This window comes from Polypterus senegalus, chromosome 6 (genome assembly GCF_016835505.1).
Source record: "Polypterus senegalus isolate Bchr_013 chromosome 6, ASM1683550v1, whole genome shotgun sequence".
Lineage (NCBI taxonomy): Eukaryota > Metazoa > Chordata > Cladistia > Polypteriformes > Polypteridae > Polypterus > Polypterus senegalus.
This window is the reverse complement of record NC_053159.1, coordinates 128878042-128905067: the sequence shown is the minus strand read 5'-3', so window position 1 is coordinate 128905067 and position 27026 is coordinate 128878042. Positions and strand designations below refer to the sequence as shown.

At 39.2% G+C, this 27026-nt stretch overlaps 1 protein-coding gene across 7 annotated transcripts in view; it reads left to right on the top strand.

The window, feature by feature from the left end:
- The window catches only part of LOC120531595 (rap1 GTPase-activating protein 2-like), a 443280-nt gene that overhangs the window by 59954 nt on the left and 356300 nt on the right, over positions 1-27026 (top strand). Inside the window, exon 1 of one of the 7 annotated variants that reach the window (XM_039757147.1) lies at positions 25976-26126. The exons of the other annotated variants lie outside the window; for them this stretch is intronic. Coding sequence (XP_039613081.1) covers positions 26014-26126 — 113 coding nt within the window. The 5' untranslated portion in view covers positions 25976-26013. Of the gene's footprint in view, positions 1-25975; positions 26127-27026 lie in introns of those variants that run through there. 7 annotated transcript variants of the gene reach the window in all.

Sequence of the window (27026 nt, the reverse complement as noted above, 5' to 3'; positions counted from 1 at the left end):
GGAATCAAAAAGAACAGCAAAAGTCCATAAATCAGAGTAACAAAAATCTTGAGCACTTACATTATTTCAGTTTAGAACAAATTCAAAGACTGAACAAATGAATATAATTTTACACTGAGGGCAAAGCACTGGCACTAGGCTTCTCAAAAGCTATTAAGCTTAACATTTAAAAGACAGGTAACACGTGATGGTCCAGGTTGGCCGCAGCTGCCATAATATCCTTTGAACCTGGGACCATCGATAGTTATTTACCTAGCTGAGCAGAGCAATGAAGACACATAGCACAGAGTAAGTACAACAAAGTTCTCAGTGGTTTTATTAATTAGTGCTCTGCAAAAACAAAGTGCAGTGCTAATTCTTTTAGAAAAATAAATCATCCATAAGAAACAGCGTTTCAAGTGGAGGTTAAAACCAATAATAAATGAAGTTAATAAAATCCATAATCTGTGGTGGGCTTGCACCCTGCCCGGGGATTTGTTTCTGCCTTACTCCCTATGCTGGCTGGGATTGGCTTCAGCAGACCCCTGTGACCCTGTGTTAGGATGTAGCTGGTTGGATAATGACTGACTAACTGAAATCCATAATTAAAACCATGCAAACCTTGTGTTTCCTTTTTATTTAACTCCTGTCAGCCCAGAGTTCCTTTCTAATTTATCTCTCCAGCTCATCTCATTAGGTCTTCTCAGCTGGCAGAGACTCTGGCAGCTATAAACCCTTTCTCCATCTCCTTCTGCGTTTGCCATGGTGCTCACAGCCAGGGCTTCATCTTCCATACAACCTATTCTTAAAATCTATGAGAGCCTTAGAAGGACTTCTCTGTTCGCCTGCACTACTCCAGATTATTCACTGGGGGACCACCCCTGGAACACCATTCTCTTCACTCTCTTGAGGGGTCACTGACTGCTCTGCCTCCTGTATAGTGACCTGGCTCACCAATTCTGCCTTTCTCTTTCTCCTTCTCCTTCTCTTTCTTTCACGATTCATTTTTTTTCCACTTGTCTCTCGCTCAGGCTCTTCTTTAAACCTCTCTGGGCATGGTGTCCTAATTACGTCCCACAGAGAGTTAATGAAGAAATTGGAACCAGCCGTGTCCTCACGTGCGAGGGTGATTAGCTCCAGTCTCTCCAATTAAAGATCCAGGGGGCCTCACAAACATGCACATCCATGGTGCCTAAGCTGCACTGTTTTTAATAAAAACCTGCACACAACCACGGACCCTAACATATATCACCACCTAACACACAACAGAGGACAATTAATTATATAAGCAACATATTAAAATAAATGGTCATTAATAAACAAAACAATATTCTTTGAGAAATTACATAATACAAATGGAAAACTTTTCATTGACAGAATATACAAAATATTATTCAAAAGACAATACAAATAAAAAATGAATAGAAAAGACATTCTGTCTCTCTCTCTGTCTTAGCCTTGCCACATTCATCTCTCCATTTATTTTACTTATTTAAATGTTTTAAATTCCTGAATATGTTTTTTACATTGAAATGTTTAGAAATAGAGGTGGCACCATAGTTAGCACTGCTGCCTCCAACTTCCTATATCCTACTAGGGCTGGCTCCCAGCCCATGGTGTTGTAGAGCTGGCTCATTCTCATTGTGATCAGTATCAATATCCGTTATTAGAACATTAGAATAATCTAGACGAGAAGTGGCCATTCAGCCCAACAAAGCTTGTCATTCCTATCCACTTAATTCTTCTGAAATAACATCAAGTCGAGTTTTGAAAGTCCTTAAAGTCCTACGTCTACCACACTACTTGGTAGCTTATTCCATTTCTTTAAAGTTCTTTGTGTAAAGAAAAACTTCCTAATGTTTGTGCAAAATGTACCCTTAACAAGTTTCCAACTGTGTCACCATGTTCTTGATGAACTCATTTTAAAATAACAGTCTCAATCCACTGTACTAATTCCCATCGCAATTTTAAATATTTCAATAATGTCACCTCTTAATCTTCTTTTGCTCAAACTGAAAAGGCTCAGCTCTTTTAATCTTTCTTCAAAATTCATCCCCTGTAGCTCTGGAATCAGCATAGTCACTCTTCTCTGGACCTTTTCTAGTGCTGGTATGTCCTTTTTGTAGCCTGGAGACCAAAACTGCACACAGTACTCCAGATGAGGCCTCACCAGTGCATTATAAAGGTTGAGCAGAACCTCCTTGAACTTGTACTCCACACATCGTGCTACTGTATACTGTATAACCTAACATTCTGTTAGCTGCCTTAAAGGCTTCTAAACACTGTCTGGAAGTTAATAGTATTGTCATAAGGTGTACTTTCAATTTCAAGACCTCCCATTATGTATTTAAACCTAATATTTGTACTTCCCATGTGTAATACTTTACATTTACTTACATTAAATTTCATCAGCCACAAATCTGCCTAATTCTGTATGCTGTCCAAGTCCCTCTGTAATGATTCAATGGATTCCAGATTATCTGCCAAACCACCTACCTTGGCATTATCTTGTTACTTATTCCTATCCTACCCCTGTGAACACCACTCTTAATATTGGCCAATTCTGATGAGGTTCCTCGCTCCATCACCCTCTGCTTCCTGTGTCTGAGCCAATTCTGCATCCATCTACAAACATCACCCTGAACTCCTACTTCTTTTAGTTTGATGCCCAACCTCTCATGTGGTACCTTATGAAATTCTTTCTGAAAGCCAAGAGAAATAATACCATAAGCTCCACTTTGATGATACCCTTTTGTTGCTTCCTCATTCCAGCATGTTAGTAAAACACAACCTCCCACTTCTGAATCCATGCTGACTGTTCAGTAAACCTCCTGTACTTGCCATGTGTTGCTGAATCTTATCCTTAATAATTTGTTCCATTAATTTACCTGTGATGCACATTAATCTCACTGTCCTATAGTTGCTTGGATTTGCCCAGTCACCCTTTTTATATTATGGGATACTACATATGTCTTATATGAATTTCCCCTTGGGATTAATAAAGTATCTATCTATCTATCTATCTATCTATCTATCTATCTATCTATCTATCTATCTATCTATCTATCTATCTATCTACATGGGCTTTCTGTAGTCCTTTGGAATTTCCACATTTGCACAGTGACTTCCTAAAAATATGTGTCATACAGTAATAAAAATTAAACATACTCTAATGAACCTATAAAAGAAAAAGGAATAGGTAGTGATTGTGTCAAAAGAGCCCAAACAAAATCATGCAAAAAGAATAAAAAAAAAATTATGAAAGTAAAAGTATCAGTCTAAAATTCTGTATTGGGAAAAAGCACACAGAATACTTAAACAAGAATACAGTAATTTGGTACGGATGTACTAAGTGGGGAAAAAAGAAGTTTAGCAATATTAATTAAATTCAGAGGCTATACATTCATAAGACAGCCATTTTTTGTACTCATAGGCCGAACTTTTGTTTTTGACACAGACCTATTCGCTGACTTTCTCAGTGTCACACATTTAGCAAGTGTAGAAAGTCAAAATGTCTGCATTATGTTGTGGTATTCAGTGTTCAACTATTTGGCAGTCCTGTCAAACTGAGGTCACTCCTACTTCTTGGTATCACTGGCACTCCTGGATATGGTTGATTTTGCTGTCTCTGGCATAAGCTGCTGGAAGTGTGCACTAGTAAAATCCATGTTATTTAATCTAAACCAGGGCTATTCAATTACAAATTCAGTTGGGCCAGATTTTCAAACCAAGAAATTTAACTGGGCCAGACATTTTCAGCGGCCAGTAAGCAGCAAGTAAAGACAAATTATACACCAACACAAATCTATGTACTGAAAAAGAATTCATGTTTATTCATTGTATAAATTTGGTCACATCTGGCACAGGCACATCAAAAAGTGCATAAAAACAATAAAAATCCTTAACTGAATAGAATCTGAGTTAGTAGAAATACCTTTTTTTTCCACTTTTGATTTTTTAATAAAAAAATTAAACATTTAAGTCTTATCTGATCCAGGCACATTTCAAAATACATAAAAACAAATAGTGCACAGTATCAGCAATAAATATGTTTCCCTTTTGAAATAAAATAAATGCTTTGGTCATATATGACCCAGGCACATCACAACGTGTATTTAGCAGAATAAAAATGAACTATCAATGCTATCAAAGCTTCTTCTTCTTCTTTCGACTGCTCCTGTTAGTGATTGCCACAGCAGATCATCTTCTTCCATATCTTTCTGTCCTTGGCATCTTGTTCTGTTACAACCATCACCTGCATATCCTCTCTCGTACCCTCGTCTCCTGCCTCCAGACATGTCTCCCTTCTCTTCTTCTCCTTCTTCTTCTTCGGCAGTAGCCCAATTTCCACCAGCACCCTGTTGGCTAACAGTACTGGTGGCGGTCGTTGTTAACCCAGGGCTTGACTGATCTGGTATGGAAATTTGTTTTTGTCCGCATATTGATTTGACAAAATTTTACACCGGATGCCCTTCCTGACGTAACCCTCCCCATTCATCTGGGCTTGGGACCTGCACGAAGAAACACACTGGTTTGTGCATCCCCTGTGGCTGGGCTAATCTTATCAAAGCTATCAGTTCACACAGTGATAACAGTGACTAACACGCATGAATACAACGTCTACTGCACACTGAGGGAACAGAGGCTTGTTTTAAATCACCACATGTGTGATTAGCAGTGCCTTTTTTTTGTAATCATAACAGTGGCGGTACACATACATATGTCTGAGGTACTGTGAAAATATATAGAGGCTGAGTTATTTGGTGAAAAAAACATAATGTTTAATATTGGAAATGGTCAAATCATCAAGTATAATTCTTTACATTTACATACCACTTTACTCACTACTCGTGTTTTTTAATCTCCATGCAAGGAGGAACCGGGACGCGAACCCATGATCTCATTATTGTAAGGTAGCAGGTCTACTATTACGCCATCTGTGTAGGTGTATTGTACTGTATAATATTGTGCTTGATAGTTTAAAAGGATAAACATGATATTTTGAAAAATAAAAGAATATCAACTGCAAGTTAATAACAAGTTCTACATTGTACAAAAATGTTGTTATGTAGTTCTGCAAAGCAATCAGAGCTTAATTTGATTGAGTTTTACAGAAAATACCAAACTTTTACATGTTTTCATCAAGTGCAGTCTTTCTAAGTCGATCTTTGCTTAGAGTGCCAATGGCTGATCATTGTCCTCATAACAGCCACGAATCCACAGGATCGAAGTATGTGAGTGAAGGAACAACCAATCGTATGAAGAGAAGTGCAAAGACGGTGCTCGTCAGTAATGAGGCTCTCGTTGGACTAACAATTAGATTCACTGGCAAAAACCCACATTCAAACTCACTTGATGAAAGCAGAATACAACTAAGACTCAGCACACAGTTGATTATAGAATCATTTAATATGTAGTCAATGCCATGAGCAGCTATTGCAGCTAAGGTGCCAGTACAACATACTGGCACATACCGTCACAAAAACAAAATCACAGTATCATAGACTACTACCACCACTTCTAGACACACAATGATGCATGGCATTTTGGTTTGAATGTTGCTAGGCTACACGGAGTGTTGCTTTCATGGTTTGTTCTATTGTAGGAATTTATCCAGGAATTTCTGAAGGCTCGCAAAATATGTTTTTCTCTGTGATTCTGGTGGGACCATGGGCTAGGCCACTTGGAGGTCGCTTCTGGACCGAGGCCGCCATTTGAAGGGGCCGGATATAAACAAAAGCTTAAGTATAGTAGCAGTAGCTCAAACATTTACATGCATGTGTTTACCCATCTGACTTAAATTACAACAGCAGTTGGTTTTACTCTGAGTAAGCGGGTTTGAGAAATGTTATGTAACATTAAATCTCTGGTAAGCGTACCAAACAAAGGAAACATGAAATAAGGATAACTGAGCTCTAGTGGTGAAGATTAACACCTTACTGACAGTAATTTGTTCTATGTATTACAGCTTTAGCTTTCATGAAGAAAAGGCTGAATGTTCTAAGTAATAATTACTGGTAGATAACGTTGAAATAAAAAAGCCTTGCATTGCAGTTTCATTTCAGAGCCAGGAGATGGCAGAGCTATATCACTGTTGGCTAGATTGCCAAGCTGGCAAAGAGATGTGGGCACCAACTGTGTTGTCGCATTTCCAGTGTTTTCAGTTCAAGCCTGTTGACTCATCAGCTTATGTGTCTGTTTAATAATTCTGATATCTCTGTTACTGTCCCCTGATGGTTTCTATGTTGACCATTTCACTGATTTAATACTTTATAGTGAGCGATCTCAGCTTGAACAAGTACAGAACATTTTTCTAAAAACAGCCCTCAATGCTGTCTTTGCTGTGATGAAAGATGTTATTGCTCTTATTTTCGAAGCAGTATTCATTTTATTGCCTGTGCTTCTATTTGTTTTATTATTTAAAGTGAAGAAAGTTATATTGTAACTTTTGAATTGTGTTTGATGTTTATAGTAGCTCCATTCAGTCCGGGGCAGACGGATTTTTAATTTGTGTACTGTAATAACTCTTTGGCTTGACATAGCATGTTCCGGTCGAGTAGAACCTGATTCACCCCAAAAGCACTTGATTAAACAGATTGATCAGGGTAATGTATAACTTCATCACATGTCAATTAACAGAGCATTTCTCAGTTCATCCCAATACAGCTCATCTCAATCAGCCTAACTGTTGATTACCCTTATTGAGTGCATTTACATGCACACACATAACGGTTTTAAGATAAATAACCCGGTTAAAGGAGACTCCTGGTTTCTTTTAAAATTGGCGTTTACATGGGCAAGTAATCTTCTGGGTTTCTCCTTTGACAAAAAGCTACGACATGATTAAACTGTGCAAAAAAGAGTTAAATGTCATCATCGGCCACCATGAATCTGAAAATAAACATGACGCTGGTGATAATTTTCTTCTGCTTTACAAATATGTTTAGTCAAATTGACACTTTATTTATAGGTTTCTGTTATAGAAATGTACGCAGCTCACTCTTGTCTGCTTGGCTGTGTGATTGAGCATTGCAAAGTACGTGTGCTTCTTGCCTTATACCCAGTGCTGCTGGAATAATAATAACACAGTGTTTAATCTTGGTAGAGTAATATATTTTGCTCTACTTTACCCCTATTGTATTATTAACATGTAGCCTTAGAATACCTAATCTCACAGACTTACCACTATTTATAAGTATTATTGTATATAACTTAACCCCACCTTCCCTTCTATATCTATAACCTGAGGCAATTAGATGTAATAAAAAGACAAGCAGGAGTTAAGTTACACATAAAATAATGTATTACTGATAACATTCATAAATAATAACAAAATGCAAAGTACATTTGAATATTGGCAACCATACAACCTGATAAAATGGTGATGTGTAACTCAGGTGGCACACAGACTTGCAGTTACTTAATGTCTCTAGTTAAGGCATCATTGGTGCTCAGCTTTCAGCCACATGTCTTCAAAATGGCTGAAGCTGTGCTCTTCATTGTGTTGTCCTCAGTTCATGGTGTGATGGTCTTCTTCATCAGATCAGTAAGAGAAAGATACTTTTACATCATCACAGGTTAGCACGAGAGATGCTTCTTCATCATATGTTAATTAGAGAGAGAGAATGTGGTTGAGCAAGCAAATTTATAGGTTTTCTGTCCAACCCCTACAGCCAATCCAGACAGTCATATCTCAGACCAATGGGGGAAATAGTACATCTTAACACCTGCAAAAGACCATATGTTAAGCTAACCTGGCCTTGTGTGGGGGATGAGAGAAAGACTTTAGCAAAGAAATACTCATCAAACTGGTTTAAGACACATCCCCCAAATCCTGTCGTATAATTACTTAATAAAGTCGTCAACAGGGGGGGTGACGGGGTTGGGGCAAACAAGTAACACTAAATTACATTGCTTCGCCTAAATTACAAATAAAGACATACAAAACATTTATCAGGTTATATGCAAAATCTTACATCACAACACACAGACATTTTTACTTCAATAAAATAAGCATTGCATTAGGTTACTATTTTGCTTTATAAAGTAATCAGACTATCTAATGCACATTACTTTTATTTTTATTTTATTTTTTTATTATCATTTTATTGATTTAATTGTAATCATTCCATACAGATAGATAAATTTTTACAAAAAATAGGATAGAAAACAAATCAACCCAAAGACAGCATGGGCAACGGAGTAAAACTTAAAGCTTGTAATTTTAACACCTTAGTCCACCGCTCTCGTGATTGCGTTACTGAGTTTAGCACTGTATGTTCAACTCCTCAACATAAATTTAGAGATTTCTGAAAAATTAAGACTGACTATTTCAGCCAGAAAAAGGATAATGCAATTGCCCGAACATTTGTCTCTGGAAATTTATTTTGTGGACTCTTCTGTGGCTCTTTAGAGCAAATGCACAGGCTGACAAAGTGCAATGGACATACTGTATGTAGACTACAAAATCTTGAAACCTGGTTATGGAGAAATGCATATCTGTTAACCAGGTTTCTCAAAGACTGATAACTCGATTTCTCCAACAGGAATAAGGGTTTGCATGGCAATTTAGAATCGGGCTCCTGGAAATAACTGAGTTATTGGAGCGCATGTAATCACACTGACTCTAGCCTAATTCAGTTCAGCGTGACTCTGAATTCTCATAAGCATGGCTTGATTCATAAGAAAAAAAGCTATGACAAAACTGATCTTTGCTTAAATTAATTCTTTCACAAGATGTACAGGCAATAAGCCTCTATTAAAGCACCTTATCAAAGGTGTTGGAAAGTTGAGGTGGATATTATGATGCGCTGTGCTTTTGTTGGTCATCACGGTGACACAGTTGTAGTGTGCTGTCTCACACTAAGTAGACCAGGGTTCATGTCCTGGGTCTTCTCAGCATGGAGTTGACATGTTCTCCTTATTTTTGTATGGATTTCCTCGGGTTAACTCCCAGAGTTGGGTTAGGTGAATTGGCATTGCTAAATTGCCCCTTGTGTGTGTGTGTGTGTGTTTGTGTGTTCACCCAGTGATGGACTGATGCCCTGTCCAGGTATTGCTCCTGCCTTGTTCCCAGTAATTGCTGGGATAGGCTCCATCTTTCCTCCAACCTATCATGTTTCAGCCAGTGCGTCTCCCCTGCCTGGGGTTCAAAATGGTGTCTATAAGTGAATGTAGCCTTGATTATGTCCTAAGTGTTTTGTAGGTGCCCTCCTCAAGAGGCACGGCCACCTGCCAATCACCACAAGGAACAGCCTTCCATCCTATTTAGGGGAGGGCCTCCCATAGTTCCTGATGTTCCATTGAATGCACAGGGAGTGGAGTGTTTTTGGTGAGTTTTTGTGCTATTGCTTTGCTTTGTGTTTTCTGGAATTTCAACCCTGTGCTCTCCTTTTGACTTCACCTCTTGGATTGTGCTTTTGTTACTGTGCTTATTGACATTTTTGAACCTCTGCTCTGTTTTTGAGCACAATTTTTGGATTCTAGATTGGGACTTTACTGTGTATCACCTTGCCATTCAGGCATCTCTTTGTGCTTTTATAGAGCGTTGGGGCTTGCACAGCCTTTTGTGAAAATAAACCTTTTATTTTATAAAGATTTGTTCTTGGCCCCTTTTTCTAGTCAGAGTATTTTGAATTTATTTCCCCCTCTAGTGGGCAATTTTGGAATTGTTGTTGGTACTTGAGCTTTCAGGACATCAATATCACGACACAACCCAGCCCTGGATTATGGGGTTTGGATGGACATTGAATTTCTTTAGTGATTTTGGATCTTTTCTGTCTATTCTTTGAAATTGAAAACATGTGAGTTGTTTTAGTCCATTTCTGCAGCATTTTTAATAAGTTTAGCATTTAAAAGGTGACATATTGAATGGCTGTCATTAGTTAGTTAGTCAGTTTTAAGATAACACTTTTTCCCTTTTCAACATGGTGTCCTGGCAATACTCTCATCTGTGCATTGGACGGAAGAACTCTAAAATACACAGAGATTTTCTGGTGTTCAAGAAGCTATAAGAAGATCCTAAGAAGATTTAACATTAGGACCCTTGTTTTCCCTCATTTACATGGCTCTAGTTTTGGTTTTGCCATTTGGCTGTTCACACTTTTCCCAGTATTTGAGCCCAGTCCATTTTCAAACCCTATATTATTATCTCTAGTTTTAAATAAAGTCCACTTTAGGTCTTGATATTGCAATGCTTGTAGTGTCCACTACTCTAATCATAATTTCTACTAGAAGTGTTTTTGTTGTTTAATTGTGAAACTCCATCTTTCTTGTCTAAACTCATGCTGACTGCCTGTTAACACATTTGTACAGCATGGCGGCTTCTCTATTATCACACCATTAGTTTACTTATGCAAGTTAGAATGAGTGACTTTTAATTACCAGGGTAATTTCGGTCACCATTAAGTTAATGACTAGTGATTTTACAAGTAATGCAAATCTGCATGGATTGCACTGACCTTCTAAATGTAAGGTACAACTTTACAGTCTGTACTAAACAAGAATCTTTTCTGAGAATATCACTTTGTTTAATTTTAAAATCATTTGCTATGATCTGAATGATCTCTGTAATGTCTAGCTTGTTATTCACAAATGAAAATACAATAAGAAAATACTATTTCCTTAGCTGTATATTTTATATTCCCATTGCTGCTCTTAATGCAATTCACCTTCTTGTCCTCCTTCACCTTTCTCTTACTATTAGTGAATATAATAAATCAATTCAGGCTGACTTTTCCACTTTTACCCAATACAGTATTTTGCTCTAGCTCTATTTTCTCATTTCTGATCTACTTTTTAACTATCTCATCTCCTGTGTTGACAAAGATTACAGCTACATTTGTTATGATTTTTCTCATATATTTTTTGAGCTCCTTTTTCCCAGTGAGGTTCTTCTTTGCTTGCTCAACTATTTTGGAAGGCTCATTTGCTTTATAATAGTGCTGCCTGATTTGTAACACACATAGTGATAGTGTGGTCTGTGAATAAAAACCAACTACCGTATATACTCGAATATAAGCCGAGTTTTTCAGCACCCAAAATGTGCTGAAAAATTTCATCCTCAGCTTATATTCGAGTCAGGTCCTGCAGCCCCCGCCAACCCAACAGAAAGCTGGAGTGTTCACGGATGTCTCTGAACGCGTACAAATCGGATTACGACCAAAAAGTTTGCCAAACTTTTGCATCTGTTCACAACCACACACTCGGTATACGAACAAGCCAGTTCCCCCTTCGGTTTGTGCGCACCGATGATTTCCGCACGTGTTCAGTCTCTCCCTGTGCATTCCCTGTGCAGCGAGCGAGAGAGCGAGAGAGAGAGAGAGAGCGACACACACAGACACACAGTGAGAGAGAGACACGCACGAGAGACACACAGAGACAGAGAGAGACACACACACACACATGCTCACGCGCATGCGAGAGAGTGAGCGAGAGAGACAGGGCTGGCCACAAAAGGCCAAGAAGGCAGTTAAAGAATGCACCGGGCTTGTTTTTAAAGAGACAGATTCGAGCATTGTTTTAACCTTGTTGCATTTAATGATGACTTTTTTCTATTGGATTGTAACCTCCACTTCACTTCTGTTTACAGCGATCGGTTTGTAGCGTGCATTGTTGCAGTGTTACTTTTCTCGGTGGTTTATTAAATTACGGATTTTTTAAATGTACATTTTTTTTCTCGCTGTGCTTAAAACTCATTAAAAAAAGTGTTTTTAGTGAGCGGTTTGTAGCGCTATAGCGCAAACTCTTGCAGTGTTAGTTTTCTCTTTTTTTTAAGGTTTTCTCAGTGTTATTCAATGTTTTTACATTTAGTTTACTATTATGCTGTGCATTCCATGGGATAATTAACTATATTTGTGCTTAAAAAATTTAAAATAATATATATTTACATACAGTTCGTACATCCTGGAATGGATTGATTGTATTTACATACAGTCCTATGGGGGAAATTACTTCGGGTCATGACCAAATCGGGTTGCAACCAGAGTTTTGGAACAAATTACAGTCGTAACACAAAGTTCCACTGTACCTGGTTTGGTCTGCGGGCAGTAGAAGAACTGCTGCGGGCTCTGTGTGGTGCTGTGCAGCCTCTGTGAGACTCATTCCAGGCTGTGTGCTCAATTAATTAGCTGATGTTTTTCGAGTTTTTGTAGGTAAAATTAGGTACCTTGGCTTATATTCAGGTCTGCTTATACTCAAGTATATACGGTAAATGATTCTTCTCCTTTTATCTGTGAATCCACATTTTACAGAGTGCTGTATTATTTTAAATATGCTCTGTTGCCCCTCAACCTCCATTGCCTTACAATTTACTCTCAGTTTATATTTCTTTAAGGCTCTTCCACATGATACTGTATTTCTAATGCAACTTTGGATATTGTGAAGATTCAGCATACAGTACAAGTACAAGCTCTGCATGTTTTGGTTTAACCTCTCAGGAAGCGTCTCCTAACAACTAAATGACTTTTCATGCTCTTGTTATTGCTGCTATTTTATATAATCAGATGCTGTTTGCACTTGCTTGTAGGTAGAACTACTTATGAGTGAGTCCACGTGTGCAGCTGTCATGGAATGAAACATTAAAACTGCTTTCTCGCTGCATGGTGAAAAGTGCTGTTTAGGCCAGAGATGATATCTATTTTAATCTCTTTCTGTTGCATCACATGTGCTTCCCAGAAATGGCATGGACACATAGCAAAGCCAGTGTGTGTGATTCAGAACTGAATAATAACAACCCTTATGGAGTGTGATCTTACACCTTTTGTTGTCCGAGTTTCTTGAGTAATTCTCCTTCTATTAGCTACCATGAATTTTAGGGAGTGCTGTTTTATTTTAAATCTGCCCTTTTGCCCCTCAGCCTGTGTTTCTTGAACAGTGAAATACATAAAATGCTTTAGTTGTATTTTTTCTTATCTCTATACTTATTTTTATAAAAGAGCAATATGTGATAAAAGATAATAAAAGACAGTAAGTTTTGTCAAAACTTGATTCCAGTTTTTCTTATCCATTTATTTTTGCCCAGTATAATTTCAGTCGAGATCACTTAGCATTAGTTTTTGGGACAGGCCAAAAATGAATCCCGGGTAGGATGGCAGTGTATAATGGATATGCTTTATTTCTGCTATCACTGTGGCATCATTGTGAGATAATCAAGGACTTTACAGTTGAAGATCATCCAAACTGCTATGCTACCTCAGAATTAACACAGGCCTGCACTTGTATTTTTGGTGGCCTTTGCCAAAAACACAACACACCTTTGTTATACACTTGAATATTCTGCAGCAGCCCTCCATCACATGTCACAGGAGTCCCAATACCCCTCAGGAGTGAAGTAAATGTATATGCAGGGAATGCTACTTTGATTTGAGCTTTGTTGTCAGCCAATCTAATCTCTTAGAGTTCTTCTTGTTCAAATGTTCTCTTGAGATATGACGAAGGCTACCATTAAATTATAGGACTCAAAATGACTTCTAGTTGGAGAGCATGTCAAATTTAACAACAACAAAGCTTATTGCCTGTTAGGGTGTCAAATTATATTAGTAGGAATCACAGGGTTTACTTATTACACATTTTTCACATGCCGTTTCATCACATTTCCAAATCTTGCATTACAACTTGAAAGTGCACTATGAGGTTTCCTCATTTTGTCAACCAGTCAATGTGGAGTCAGTGCAGGTGCCACCATTTAGATGAATCAGACATTTGCCTAGGGTGCAGATCATAATTTGGGGTTACCAGCCACACAGGTTAACTACCTAAAAGTCGGTTGGTGCACTAATAAACTTGGCTTAGGATGCAAAACAACCTAGCACCAGCACTGTGTGGAGTACAATGGAATACGAAGAGGGGCAGAACACAGTAGTAAACAAGCAACCAGCAGGTAGTTGTCACCTTTACTGTAGCCTGTCTGCTTCTTTGTCACAAGGAAGCAAAAAAACAGAAAGATTGTCACAATTGTGCTAATTATCTAACGATCTTTATTTGCATACTCTAAAACCCCCAGATTTCCTTTTTGTCCTTGAAAGTCTTCAATTCACTTCTTCAGTTCAATATTACCATTGCTTAAGTCGGTACATTGTACTTCTGGCCAACTGCTCATTGTCTGTTAACTCTTGCAGACACAAAAGCCTATTACTATGACTTGTGACTCATTACTGGAAATCAAACCAGATGGATGTTATCTTAATGAGCCACATACAGTAGTGTTGTAGGGGTCACTTAAGGGTTATGAGGGTGTCAGCCTATACACTTGTTGGCACCTGCTGTGTGCCACAGCTGTTTGCATCTCACAGTGATTATTTAAAAGTTATGTAAATAATTCCTACAGCTAAAAATCATTCGACATGTTCTGTAGTGTAATATACCACCATCTTGACCCTTTGGAACCTGTCTTGCTTTACTTTATACAAAAAGTTGCTAATCCTGCAACAATTCTGGATCTAATTCTTGAAGCTGTCCCAAATGTGACTTGAGTTATTTTTTTGCTGCTGAGGTCAAAAAACAGTATTATATGAAAATAAGTTCAAAGTGGACTACAGGGAAGATAGTAGCCACCACTAATACTGGTAGCTCAGGAACACCAAGAGCATACAAATTAGGCAAAAATAACTCCTAAAAGCAAAATATTTAGTTAATAGAGTGAAAGAAGTTGAAAAGATAATGGCTGGATAAGAGACTCTAGAGAAGTACCAGCTAATAAGCAAGTTGAGTAAAAGCAAGGCTGGTTAAATACTTAGCTGATAATTAGCAATGCTGAAATCAAATGTAATCTTTGTGCAGAGTCACCCAACAGCAGAAATGCTGCCAGAAGCACAAAAGGAGGTAAACATGATGTTCATACATGTGTTATCTTTCAGCCAGGGCTTCCAACCTGGCTGGGATTCAAATTTCTCATTTATGTCTCTTTTGTTAATTTTTCATGTTAACATTGTTGATTATTTTGTTTGTATATGTCTATGGATCTTTTTTCCATGTGCCATGTGTTTTGTGGATGTTCCCCCAAGAAGTCTGGCTGCCTAAGGAAAACCCACAGTCCCTTGCGGTTCATTGAATGTGCTGGTGTGGGTGAGTTCTCTGGTGTTTATTGCTTCATTGTTGATTTCAATTGGTGTATTAGGACATTCATTGCTGTGGGATTTCAGGCAACTCTTTTTGCCTTTTGTGCCCTCCTTTGTTCACAAAGCTTTTTGAAAAAAAGAAATATCTTGTGACCAGTGTTGCTGCCGATTTGCCAAAAACTCAAAAACGACTATAGTAGATTTTGCTCAAAGACAGCTCGGTAGGTTTTCCACTGCGTATTCCTACCGCGTAATGGCGGCAAGTCGTATCCGTTAGGCTGCGTGCACGCTCTCCGTTAAAAAGTAAACTAACGGCAAAGAAACACAGCTGCTCTTTGAAAACTCTCTCTTAAACAGAATTTCAATGGGAAACAACTACACTCTTAACTGCCCTTCTGCGGAATCTGCTGCAGGTTTGCTGGCTTACCACGTAACTTGCTTCTTGAACGGTGTTTAGAACATTTAAAAGACCAGGCCCCGACCAACTAAATGGCTTACTCTTCTGTCTTTTCTCCTCCAGACTGCTGAACCTGCTTGACGAGGAAGACTGTGTTCTCTTAAACTGAAGAAGGGAGCTAGAGCAGGATGTTTGCCAGTTGTAACCTGTGTGCTTGTGTGCTGAAGATAAACTCTTTATTTGAATAAAGTATGAGACAGTTTCACCCTAATCAGCAATAAAGCTTGACAGTCTTTATTTAAAAAGATTCTATGTTTACCCGTTTTGTGACTAGCCAGGGTCTGACTGTTCATCCATAACAAAGTGGGCATTTTTGTATTATTTTGGTTTCATTCTTAGGGACCTCAAATTCATGACAATTTGTAGGGCAATATATGCTTCTAACTGGTTGGCATGAGTCGATCTAAAGGGATACATCTGTAAAAGAGAAAAATATTTAATTACCTGCAGGCAAGACAGAATGTTGAATGCAGAATGTGATTCAGTTTTGGTGCCGGGCCAATAATTGTCAATCTTCTCAGCTGATGAAAACATTTTACATTCTGAGCAGTTCATGGTGAAAGTCAATTTCCTCAATACACAGGCGAAGAAATGTTAGACACAATGAAAAAGGCAAAGATGTTTTTAATATGTCTAGGATTGCAAGAGCTTTAGAGAACACTGTGAATCAGTAACTTTATCATAAAGATATGAGTTTTGTTCTGGCTGGTAAATAAACAGACGTGATGAGAAACGTTAAGGTAATGGATATAAATTATAGGTTAAGAATGCATCTAATTATTGATAGATCTGTCAGTGGTTGAGTTTCTTTTGAAATGCATTCCCTTCACATTCATTGGCAGGCAGTTTGTTTCTTCTGAAAGGCCTTTGCTGAGTGCCACCCTTCTTGCTAACTGATATTAGCTGTTAGGTTTTGTAATCTAGGAAGTGCAACTTGTTTGTATTTCATTCTAAGCTCTTCACTTGTGATTATCATCTTTATAGGCTTTTTTATAGGCTACATACAGTAGTTTGAAATGCATTGTCCTGCTGCTTACTGCTACATTTTGAAAGGGTTGATTAAGAGCTAACTGCCCATCATGACCCTTTATCAGCAAGAAATGTTCATATAAAAATCAATTGCATACTTGTAGACATGATCGACTAATCTGTTACTAAAAACTAGTTTTCCAGTAATCAGTTTTAACATTACATTTAACAGATCAAATGTAAATGGAGAAATCAATAAATATGAGATTAAATCAAAAAGTAAAGGCAATTTGAAAATTATACAGTAGCTACAATGGATAGAAGCTGATGCCATACAACACATTCACAGTGGCTTATGGGTGCCTCAACAATGCAAAGTGCAGCATTTTGACATCAGTCTAGCTCAGCACTTCCCGGAGCAACTGTTGCTGGGGGTGCCAGAATCCATGGAGGAAGAAAAATGAAAAACATTATTTGTACAAAATCTTAATTTATATATCCATTCCTAAATAATTAAATGAGCAGGCTATTTCATATCAGTGCAATACTCTGCTTGTTTAGATGGATGACTTCCGCTCTTACGCGCACTTAGTGCTGCGTGGGTATTATAAACTATCATATCTGTTCAAGTTCTATTTAAATTTTAAATATAATTAAGTTTTATTTAGTCGACAGAAATAACTTTGGTATGAATGTAAGTTAAATTTAGTCATCATTGCATACATTTTTCTTCACCATAGAAATTTAAAGACTAAATTCAACTTACATTCCTACCAAAGATATTTCTGTCAACTAAATAGAACCTACTTATATCTAAATAGAACTTGAAAAGATATATTTTTTCAAATCTGACCGCGCATTTTAGATCGACTTGACGCGCACTACATCGAGCCTGCGTGCTATTGTGCTCTCGCCTGCCTGCCTCAATAAGTCACCGTCACATCGCTCTTACTTTTTTACCTTTCATTTAATCATGGCTGGGTGCGAAAAAATTTGAAAATGGAAGGAGGATTACACTGAGAATGGCTTTACCAAAACAATTATTGATGGCGAATAAAGTATCCATTATTCATAAAGCTTCAACTGGTGATCAGTTTTTCTGCGTTAACCTCATATTTTTTCATACTTCTTCTCAAACCAAGGGGGTGTGAAATCGGCCTCATCCGTCACAGGGGGTGCGAGGGTAAAATGAATCAGGAAGCGCTGGTCTAGTTGAAGCCAAGGTCAAGTGAACATGGACATTCTGCTATAAGATTGCACCATTGTTGAACAACACATTGCAGTGCGATTTCTTTGGGCAGAAGGAGTGAAACCTGTTGAAATGCACCAAAGGATGTTGGCTCAGTATAAATATAAAATCAGCCTGAGTCAACGAAAAGTTTATAAACAGGTAGAACGGGTAGAAAGGTTTAAAGCAGGAAGAACAAGTGTAACCGATGAAGCTCAGACTGGTCAACCATCAACATTGCACACACAAGACCATATTGACATTGCAAATGTTGTCATCACAACTGATGGTTTCCGTTGTCGACTATTGCTGCACATTTGGATATCAGCTATGGATCTACCCATGCCGTAGTGCAGTGGTTCTCAACCTGTGGGGCGGGAAGATGTGAAAAGAAGGAAACAAGAATCAAAAATATGAAAAAAACATCTGTTGAAACCAAAACAAATTAACTTAAACTACATTCTGATACTGGAACAATAAATATAGAGTTAGATAAATGTCGATAAAAGTTAAGTAGGTATAATAAAATATGCATCTACATTTTAAAAAAATGTTGGGGCGATTAAAACTGTTATGAAAACTCGGGTTGCAAATACTTAAAGGTTGAGAAACGCTGCCATAGTGCATACAATGACTTGGAATACCAAAACATTTGCGCAAGATGGGCACGCAAACAGCTTACTGATTAACACAGGCCAACATTCTTTGGTGAATTTCAGCAGGATTCATTCTCTCTGCCCAAAGAAATCTAACGATGGAGTGTTGTTCAATAATGGTGTAATTCCGCATTTGAGCATTCATGTTCATTTGACCTTGGCTTCAACTAGACTAATGGCAGAGCGCTGCATTCTGCTTTGCTCCTCAAACCCTGAGGCAGTGTGGTGTGTTGTTACGGCTTTGAATGTCAAATCCCACTACTGACACTATGTCACTTGACCTGCCTGTGCTCCAATTGGAAAACCAAAAGAAATGTAACCAATCGTATCATAAATGTTGTAAGCAGCCTTGGACAAAGGTGTCAGCCAAATACGTAAATGTTAAAACTCTTAACATCTGTTAGCATTTGAAGGACATGTACTTTACATTTGTTAAAGGCGTGTGTGAGTGCCAGAAGGCCTTTATTTTGGAGAATGACTTCGTACCAAGAACTAAGTGGTGCCAATAGTGAAAATGAAGCAATTGAGACCTTGACAATGACTGCTTTCAAAGAGCTGAAGAGCATAACCAGCATCTTTTATGTACATCTGTGGGCAGATCACCAGTAAGTGATCTCATTAGAATGTCAAGGAAAGCTGAGATAAGGATTGAAGCACAGTCACTCAAAACTAAAGAGTGTACAGACTGATAGTTTTGAATAATGTTGATCTGGAATATCTCTGTATGTTTTCAACAATGAGATGGCTGGCATTCTGAGGCTATTCTTTGTGGTTATTTTTTTAAAAGCAGTCATTCCTTCCCGATCATCGCTCTTTCACCTCTCAACCGTTTCTCCCCACCCAGAATCTGTGATAGCCTCACCCTGCATTAGCTACTCCATCTGTGCTTCAGCTTCATCCCACTTTCATATCTGGTGTAAGGCAGCTCGACCTCAAGTCATGTGAAAGCGGAAACGGATGCTGACGTTACTTTATATGTAATGGGTGCGGTGGTTAGGCTTTCAAGTTGTTTGTATATTTGTTTCTAAAAACCACAGCAGTGGACTTTGATGCCAAAAAAAATAAATGTATATGCTGTATTTTAGCCACAAAGAACCTCTCTGGGGTACATGTTATGAATTGGAAGACTTGTCTCTTGATGTCTTATGGCAATATTATTCTGGCTTTAGGGAGGGGCAGCTAGTCCCCTATGTTTTGCTCACCGGTGTAACCACAGCTGGTGTGCCATGTAAATCTGTACGCATCTCTGCACTGCTCTTTTCAAACATAATCTGCTACTGATCCAATGTATTCACTGCTTATAACCTGAGTGAGCAACACAAATTTGGACACGGCCATGGAGGTGCCCATGCTGTTTGCATGTGTACATCAAGAAACAAGCATAAATAAATAAAGCAGATGCAAAAGCTGGTATGCTTATTGATTTTTTCTCTTGTACTGAGGACCTTGACATAATGGGAAGCTTTATATCACAGTTTTCTGCTAACACACAAACCTAATGTTTGACAACACTATTATCTGAAATACACACTTTATCAGGTTCAAAATGTATATTTTATGAGTGTAATGGATATTCAAAGTTAAATGTAAGGGTGGCAAAGTGATTAGTCCTGCTCATTTTTACTACTTACTAATTATCTGAATACACTTTTATGTAAGGTAGCTTATAAGATTTGTAGTACAATTGTCAGTCAGTCATTATGCAACCCGCTGTATCCTAGCACAGGGGGTCTGCTGGAGCCAATCCCAGCCAACACAGGGCACAAGGCAGGAACAAGTCCCCGGGCAGGGCGCACGCACACACACACACACCAAGAACAATTTAGGATTGCCAATGCACCTAACCTGCATGTCTTTGGACTGTGGAGCACCTGTGGAAACCCACACAGACACGGGGAGAACATGCAAACTCCACTCAGGGAGGACCAGAGAAGCAAACCCAGGTCTCTTAACTGCGAGGCAGCAGCGCTACCACTGCGCCACTGTGCCAGCCGTAGTACAATTGGTTACATTTAATTTGTTTCCCCAGTTGGAGCACAGGCAGCTGACGAGACTTGCTCATGGTCACACTGTGTCAGTTACAGGATTTGAACCCACAGCCTTAGGTCTTGACATCCTAGGTCCAAAGCCACAACCATCATACCACACTGCCTGTTTTTGAGCTCCAGGAACAAGGATTCAGCCCCCAGTGTAGTGGCTGCCTGTGTAGGGGCTGCACATTCTCCCTGTGTATGTGAGGGTATTTTCAGACTGCACCAACGTCCTTCCACATCCCATGGATTTAAAGTTTAGATCTATTGCTTCCTTCAGTTTGAGTAGATCAATTTTTAAATGAGCTGTGTATTGGACTGATTCTATCCTGCTTTGCACCCAAAGGTGCAAGAACTGACTGCAGTTGTCCTGAAACTGAGATCAGAAAATGGCTGGATAGAATGTGGAGTCCTAAATCCCACCATTAATTAAAGCATTCCAGAAAACAGCCAAGCATTTTTAAAAACACTTACTTCCAGTATGATGATTCCATGCACTAATCTGTAGCCATTTGGAAAATCCCCTGAAGCTCTCTGTTGTTGAGCTTCTTGTCCAGCTGTTCCATCACTATGCCTTCTCATTTCTAGGGCCAAGTTACTTAGTGCTTTGTGACACAATGCCATGTATTAACTTTCCTCACAAGAGGATCTTTTAGGGCATTTCTATATAAATGTATTTGTAAATACAGACAGTAAACAATGCCCTATGCAGTGAATGCTGGTGCAAACCTTTCTTTGACTCCTTACGTCACTGCTTAAGTAACCCACTCACTTACAAGCTCCTATTAATCAACAAGGAATGACAGCAAATACAGACCCTGAAGGACAAAGATTCTGGTATATGAGTGAAATCACTAATGGCCTTTCAATACCTTTAGGCTTAATGGAAAAGGTGAGATGGAGATGACTTGAACAGCCTCATCACAAAAGTCTTGTGGCTCCAAGCATCCTGTCAGAATTTGTCTGATGACCTGTGACTGCAAAATAGGATGGCTGCCCAAAATCAATGCCGCCAATCAAAAGTGAACCTGCTGCAGCAGACTCCGGACTCCGTATACTGTTAGTCTGAATGCTATCATTTTCTACACCAATACAATAGTCGTACTTAAGACATCTAATTTTTGTAGTGTGACTTGTGACAATGTATGCAGTGAAAGATGATATGTGATAAACAATATTGATTGCCAAATTTTTACCTTTTGTGCACATGTACTGTATGTTGTAGCAGATAGAGGCGTGGTCCACCTCTAACACCCTCAGGTACCACTCTGAACACCAGGTGAAAGTATAATAATTATTATTTTTATTAATATACAGTGCACCAAACACCCTCCACTCCACACTCATAAATCACCAATAAACTACAAAATACTCTTTCCTCCTCGCCCAGACACTTCGCCCTCCTACCTCCTAGCTCAGCTCACTGTCTGGGCCTTCCCACAATCCTTTTATACACCCTGACCCGGAGGTGTTCCTGTCCAATAGTCCACAATTCCTTATTCCTCCCGGGTCAGGGCAAACAGTCCTTTTCTTCACCCCGGGAGCACGTCGTTTCTTCCCGTCACATGACTATGACGTACTCCCGGGTTGTAGGGCACATGCGAGCCTATTAGCCCCACTACAGCGACGCCTGGTAGCCTCCAAGGTATCCAGCAGGGCTGTGTAAAAACACTACAAAGTCCATGATGCCCTGCTGGAACTCGGGGCATGATCATGCTGTCGGGAGGGCTCCTCCTGGCGACCTGGGGGTGAGGGCCGGAGTAACATGCCGGCAATCCACCACAATGTTTTAATGTTTTACCCATTAGCCTGTTTGTTGTGTATTTTTTTTAATGGCTGGCCATGTGGCCCAGTGGTTAAAGTGCTGAGATGTTTACTAAGGTTTGTTTTTTCCACTCCCCACCGTTGACTCATTGTGTGATCTTAAGCAAGCCACCTGGACCTGCCGAATGCAGAAATATGAAAACAAATGTTGAGCGGTTTGCAAATTGCATTTAAAAGATGTTTAAATTGCATAAATACACATAAATACCTGTTGCTTATATAAAAAATGTAATTGCTCTTTTACACAGAGACATTGCAAATTAAACGTGTAGCACTAGCAGTGGTGAGCAATGCATGATAAATGGCTTTACAGGCTCCTGGATTTTGCCAGTGTGCATGGACAAATGTAATAAATACACTGGGCAAAGGAAGTGAAGCTTTTGTATTCATTTCAGTTTGAATGCCATGCTTTCCTTCTCCTCCTTCAGACATCTCACTAGTATTTTTAATGGCTGCTAATCTGTCAGAGGGGAATACTGCTGTGATGTCTGTTGTAAAGAACCACAAGCAGGGGGCAACAGGCCTCAAAAAGCAACACAAATAGCAAAGCCAGTTATTTCCATTCTAGACCCTCTTGAGGCCTAGAGCCCTAAGCTCAAAAAACAGGCTTTCTGGTCTGCAGAGGCTCAAACGTGGCACTCAAACCTGTTTGGAAATTAAGGTTTGGGGTGTTTCTTTTAATACAGCCCATTTAGCTCAGCAGTAGAGGAAGCAATTGCTGGTTTTAGAGAGATGATAGAGGAGGACGAGCTGGGCAGCATCTATCAGACTAACTACATAGTGGAGAGCAGGACAGACAGTTTTGTGAACTCTTCTAGGTAGATGTGCCCTTGTCAGCTGAAAAACACAGAGCTGGCGAGAGGAAGAGAGGCCATGGGAGCTGAATGAAAGAGGAAGGTTCTGGTGCATCCGGGGAAGGGCACAGCACTGAAGTAGGTGGCGGTTGTGATCCATGGTGACTGTTTGAAGTGGTGGATTGTGGGGATGTGTCAGGCTGCATCCTGATGAGGAAGGTGAAAGAGCAGAAAGTAATAATATTGATTTTACCTCTCCATTTTTTGGATGTTAACATATTTACTTGGATCCTTTTTTAATTAGAGACTCTGGTTTGCTTTAAAGCACAAATTTATTGATTTATTTATTGAGCTATTTATTTATTTGTTGAATGCACTGTTGTGCACACATCTGGGAGCACTATTTTTTTTGTCTGATGGACTGGCATGCTGTACAAGAGTAGTTCCTGCCTTCCACCCAATTCTGCCAGCATAGGTTAGTTTGTCTGTCTGCCCTGACTGTATTAAGCCACTCCTTAGAAGCACAGAAGGCAGAAGATTTAGGCTTTCCAGATGCAGTAAGCTTTACCAGGCTGGATTAAGAATCAGTCTTACACAGTAACTTATCCAAGGACTTTCGCTATTGGTATTCTTGGATAGGCTGACCTCATTTTGATACATTTTACTCATTTTATTACAACTGACATAAACTTTGGATATCTTTCTGGGTTCCTTAATTGATTTGTTACCTAGATTTACTTGGGGTACATGTGACTTATAGTCCTGAGAAAAAGGAACATGAATCCCAGACTTATTCTGTCACCGGATGCTTGATGACACCTGCAAAATCCATAAAGCCAGGCTTACATGAGAAGGAGGAAATTGGAGAGCAAATAGAAAAGAGCGCCTGCAAAGCAGCATAGAGCACCTCCTCGTTAGGGTTCATTTTAAGCTGAGGCTTTTGCTCTTCATTTCCAACACTTTCAAATGAAAGAAAAGGGAAAACAATCCTAGGAAGGATGGTGTGACAGAACAATGAACAAGCAAGCAAGACAGACAGGGTTATATATCCAGGTTAGTAGTAAGCTTTGGACCTCTAAGTGCCTATGTGGCTTTCATGGCTTAATGTGTGTTTAAACCACAAGAAGCACAGCCTTTAAAGAATCAGACATGTAGGCTATTGACTGAACCTCGCCACTTTTTTCCAGTGAGTAAGAGTGCAGTAGACATAGCTGGAGTGACAGATGACAGCTCTAACTACATCCTCAATATTTATCCATTTTTAATTTATTTAAATTTGACTTTAATTTTTCACACCACACTGAATTCTACTCATGAGCAATTACATTCCTGTCCAGTCCTCTGTAGTTGGGTATTCTCTTACGTGAATAAAAGCTGTTTTTTCATTCATTATGTGAAGCTCTCTTGTTTACTCCAATGGTCCAAAAAGTGTTTGTACAAAAAAGAAAAACATGTCATTCATTTTATTTCATATCAGGTAGGGGCTTATACAATACTAGCTGTGCAAGCCCATGCTGTAGGAAGCCCGGGGCCTTGAAACTATTGAAATCGTCAGAAAAAAAACTGAAATGTAGAGATGTTAGGTAATTGAAAGGAATTACTCTGGGCATCTGTCTCCTAGGAGGATTTGTTCTGCTGATGTGCTTGCATCACTTGTGCATTAGTGGCTGAGCGAGTGTGTCTTTCTTCGGAGGTTTTGTTTTGCTGACATGCTGGCCTTGCTTGTGTATCAGTGGCTAAATGAGTTTGTGTTTCCTTAGTGGTGGCGCCCTTACCCCGACTCCACCTCTCACTTCCGGGCTGGAACAGACACACACACTTCCACGTGTAGATGTTTATATATAAGACTAGGGGGCTTTGCCCCTGCTCATTTTGCTTGACCACCCCCTTACCCTAAGGGTGTGCTGCGCGCCAGCCACTTCGCATCTTTGCCACTCGCGTTGTGAAGAGGTGGGCTGAATGCACGCTATGGAGATGCGGTCGCTCCTCCAAAACCCCCTCTTAAATGGTGATACAATAGGAAACAAATACATTTTTTTTTTTACCTCCTCTTTGCTCAATCAGCTTCTGGATTGCTGCTGCTGATGCTGCTGATGCTGCCATGCTGTCTGATTACCAAGTTGTGCAGCACTTCAAACATTTAAAAGCCTGTACAGCAGCTGTCCTTTTGTCTCACTGCCTTGTCTTGCGGGTCGTTAAAGTGTCTCTGAGAAAATCATGTCTCATCTCCTTTCAAGCCTTCCAAATTTTTTTTTTTATAATAGAGAGATAGTAATTTAAAACTGTCTTCTAAGTGTTGATAGCATGTATTTGAGATTAGTCCATTCACTGTATTTCTGGAAGAGTTTCTCCATGTCTTATCTAGATATAAAGACATGTGGAAGTGCTCTTCACAAGCTAGCATGGTGTCCTTCCTGTTTAGATACTATTTCCTGGGCCCTCTCACTTGTCTGGAACATGACAATACCATTATAGAAAAAGGAGGCAATAAAAAAAGCTAAATGTTTATGGTGCATACCTTTCAAAAGGCTGTATAGTTAAAATAGGCACCTTCTGATTGAGTATAAATGCTTAAGAGTTGAGGCAAAGGGTGGCAGGGAAGATGTTCAGACAGAGCAAACAAGGGGCAGATGAAGTCTTTAACTCTGATAAGAAAGTGGATATGCCACCCCACCTGGTTAGCTGGGTCAAAGGAGACAAATGCAATGTTCTGTCTTATAAAGTATTGTGCTGCAGTCTTGTTTCCTCTGTAAAGTGCCTTGTGATGAAGCAGGCTGTTAACAGTGGTGTATGAAATAAAATACTGCATTTATTCGTGCACTTACAAAATAGGCAGGGATGAGTAGGAAGAGTGTTTAGGGAGATTCCACTCCCAGTTTAATTTACTTTTATAAATAGCAAAAAAGCTTCACAAGCCCTAGAGGATCGCTGATAATGCTGCTTCAACCTATGGAAAGCTCTTTTAGCTACGATCTTCTTTTTTTTTTTCCTTCTCTTGGGTTTGCGTGACATTGTGTCAAATGCATCTTGAGTCATCAAACTTTAAAAGTTTGTCACTCTTCCCTTTATTTGCAAGGAAAATTGTAAGCCTGGACCCTGGGACAATTCTGAGTCATCAAGTGGGCAGAAAGCAGTAAGTATATGTTTGTTTATGTTAATTGTACTGTATGCTTTTTGGTGTTTTTGTGCCAACATTTTAGCACATGCCCTTTTAGCTTTTTAATTTGGCCCTAAAATCTTTTTGTAAATTATTCTCCAATTAACCCCTGCAGCCCTATTTGAATTAAACCGGTTTGAAGACAGGTATCTTTAAAGCTGAATAGCACTCTGAATGCAGCATGCTGGCATAGTTATTAGTGCTGCTGCCTTAGAGATTCAGTAACCCGGGGATTGAATCCCACTCCTTTCCATTGTCCGAGTGTGTATATTCTCCCATTATCTGCACAGATTTTTTCAGGGTGCACTCTTTGTCCTCCCAAATTCCCAAAGATGTTAAAGTTAATTGGTGATTCCATATTGATCCTATATAGGCATGTGCTTGACTGGATGATGAAACGAACTGGCATCTTCTGCAGGGCAGGTTCCTGTATTGTGCCCCACGCCTCTGGTGTCGGACTTGATCCTTGTGACACCGAATTGGACCTTGAAAATTGAATTGTACTATAAAAGACTACATTGACATGGGTAGAATTAAATGGAGTATCCTGGAGACCTGTATTTGAACAAGTGGATTCAGAAAATGAATGAATGATCTTCCTCTAAAGGAGTGGAAGAAAATGTGTTTTTCCTTGTGATGCTCTAAGTTTATACTGTATTATTCCATGCATAATAGATTTATGGAAGCATCTTCCATTTGAAATGTATTCTTACACACCATGCCTATCTATTCAGATTCATGTTTATTAAAGCTACCGCTATGGCAATAGATCTCATCTGTCTTTTTACCAGATCTTTTCTTTTTATATTTTTGTGTTTTGCTCAACACCCCTTTTTCTTTACCCCTTTGTCTACAAGTAGAATGAATCGTGAACTT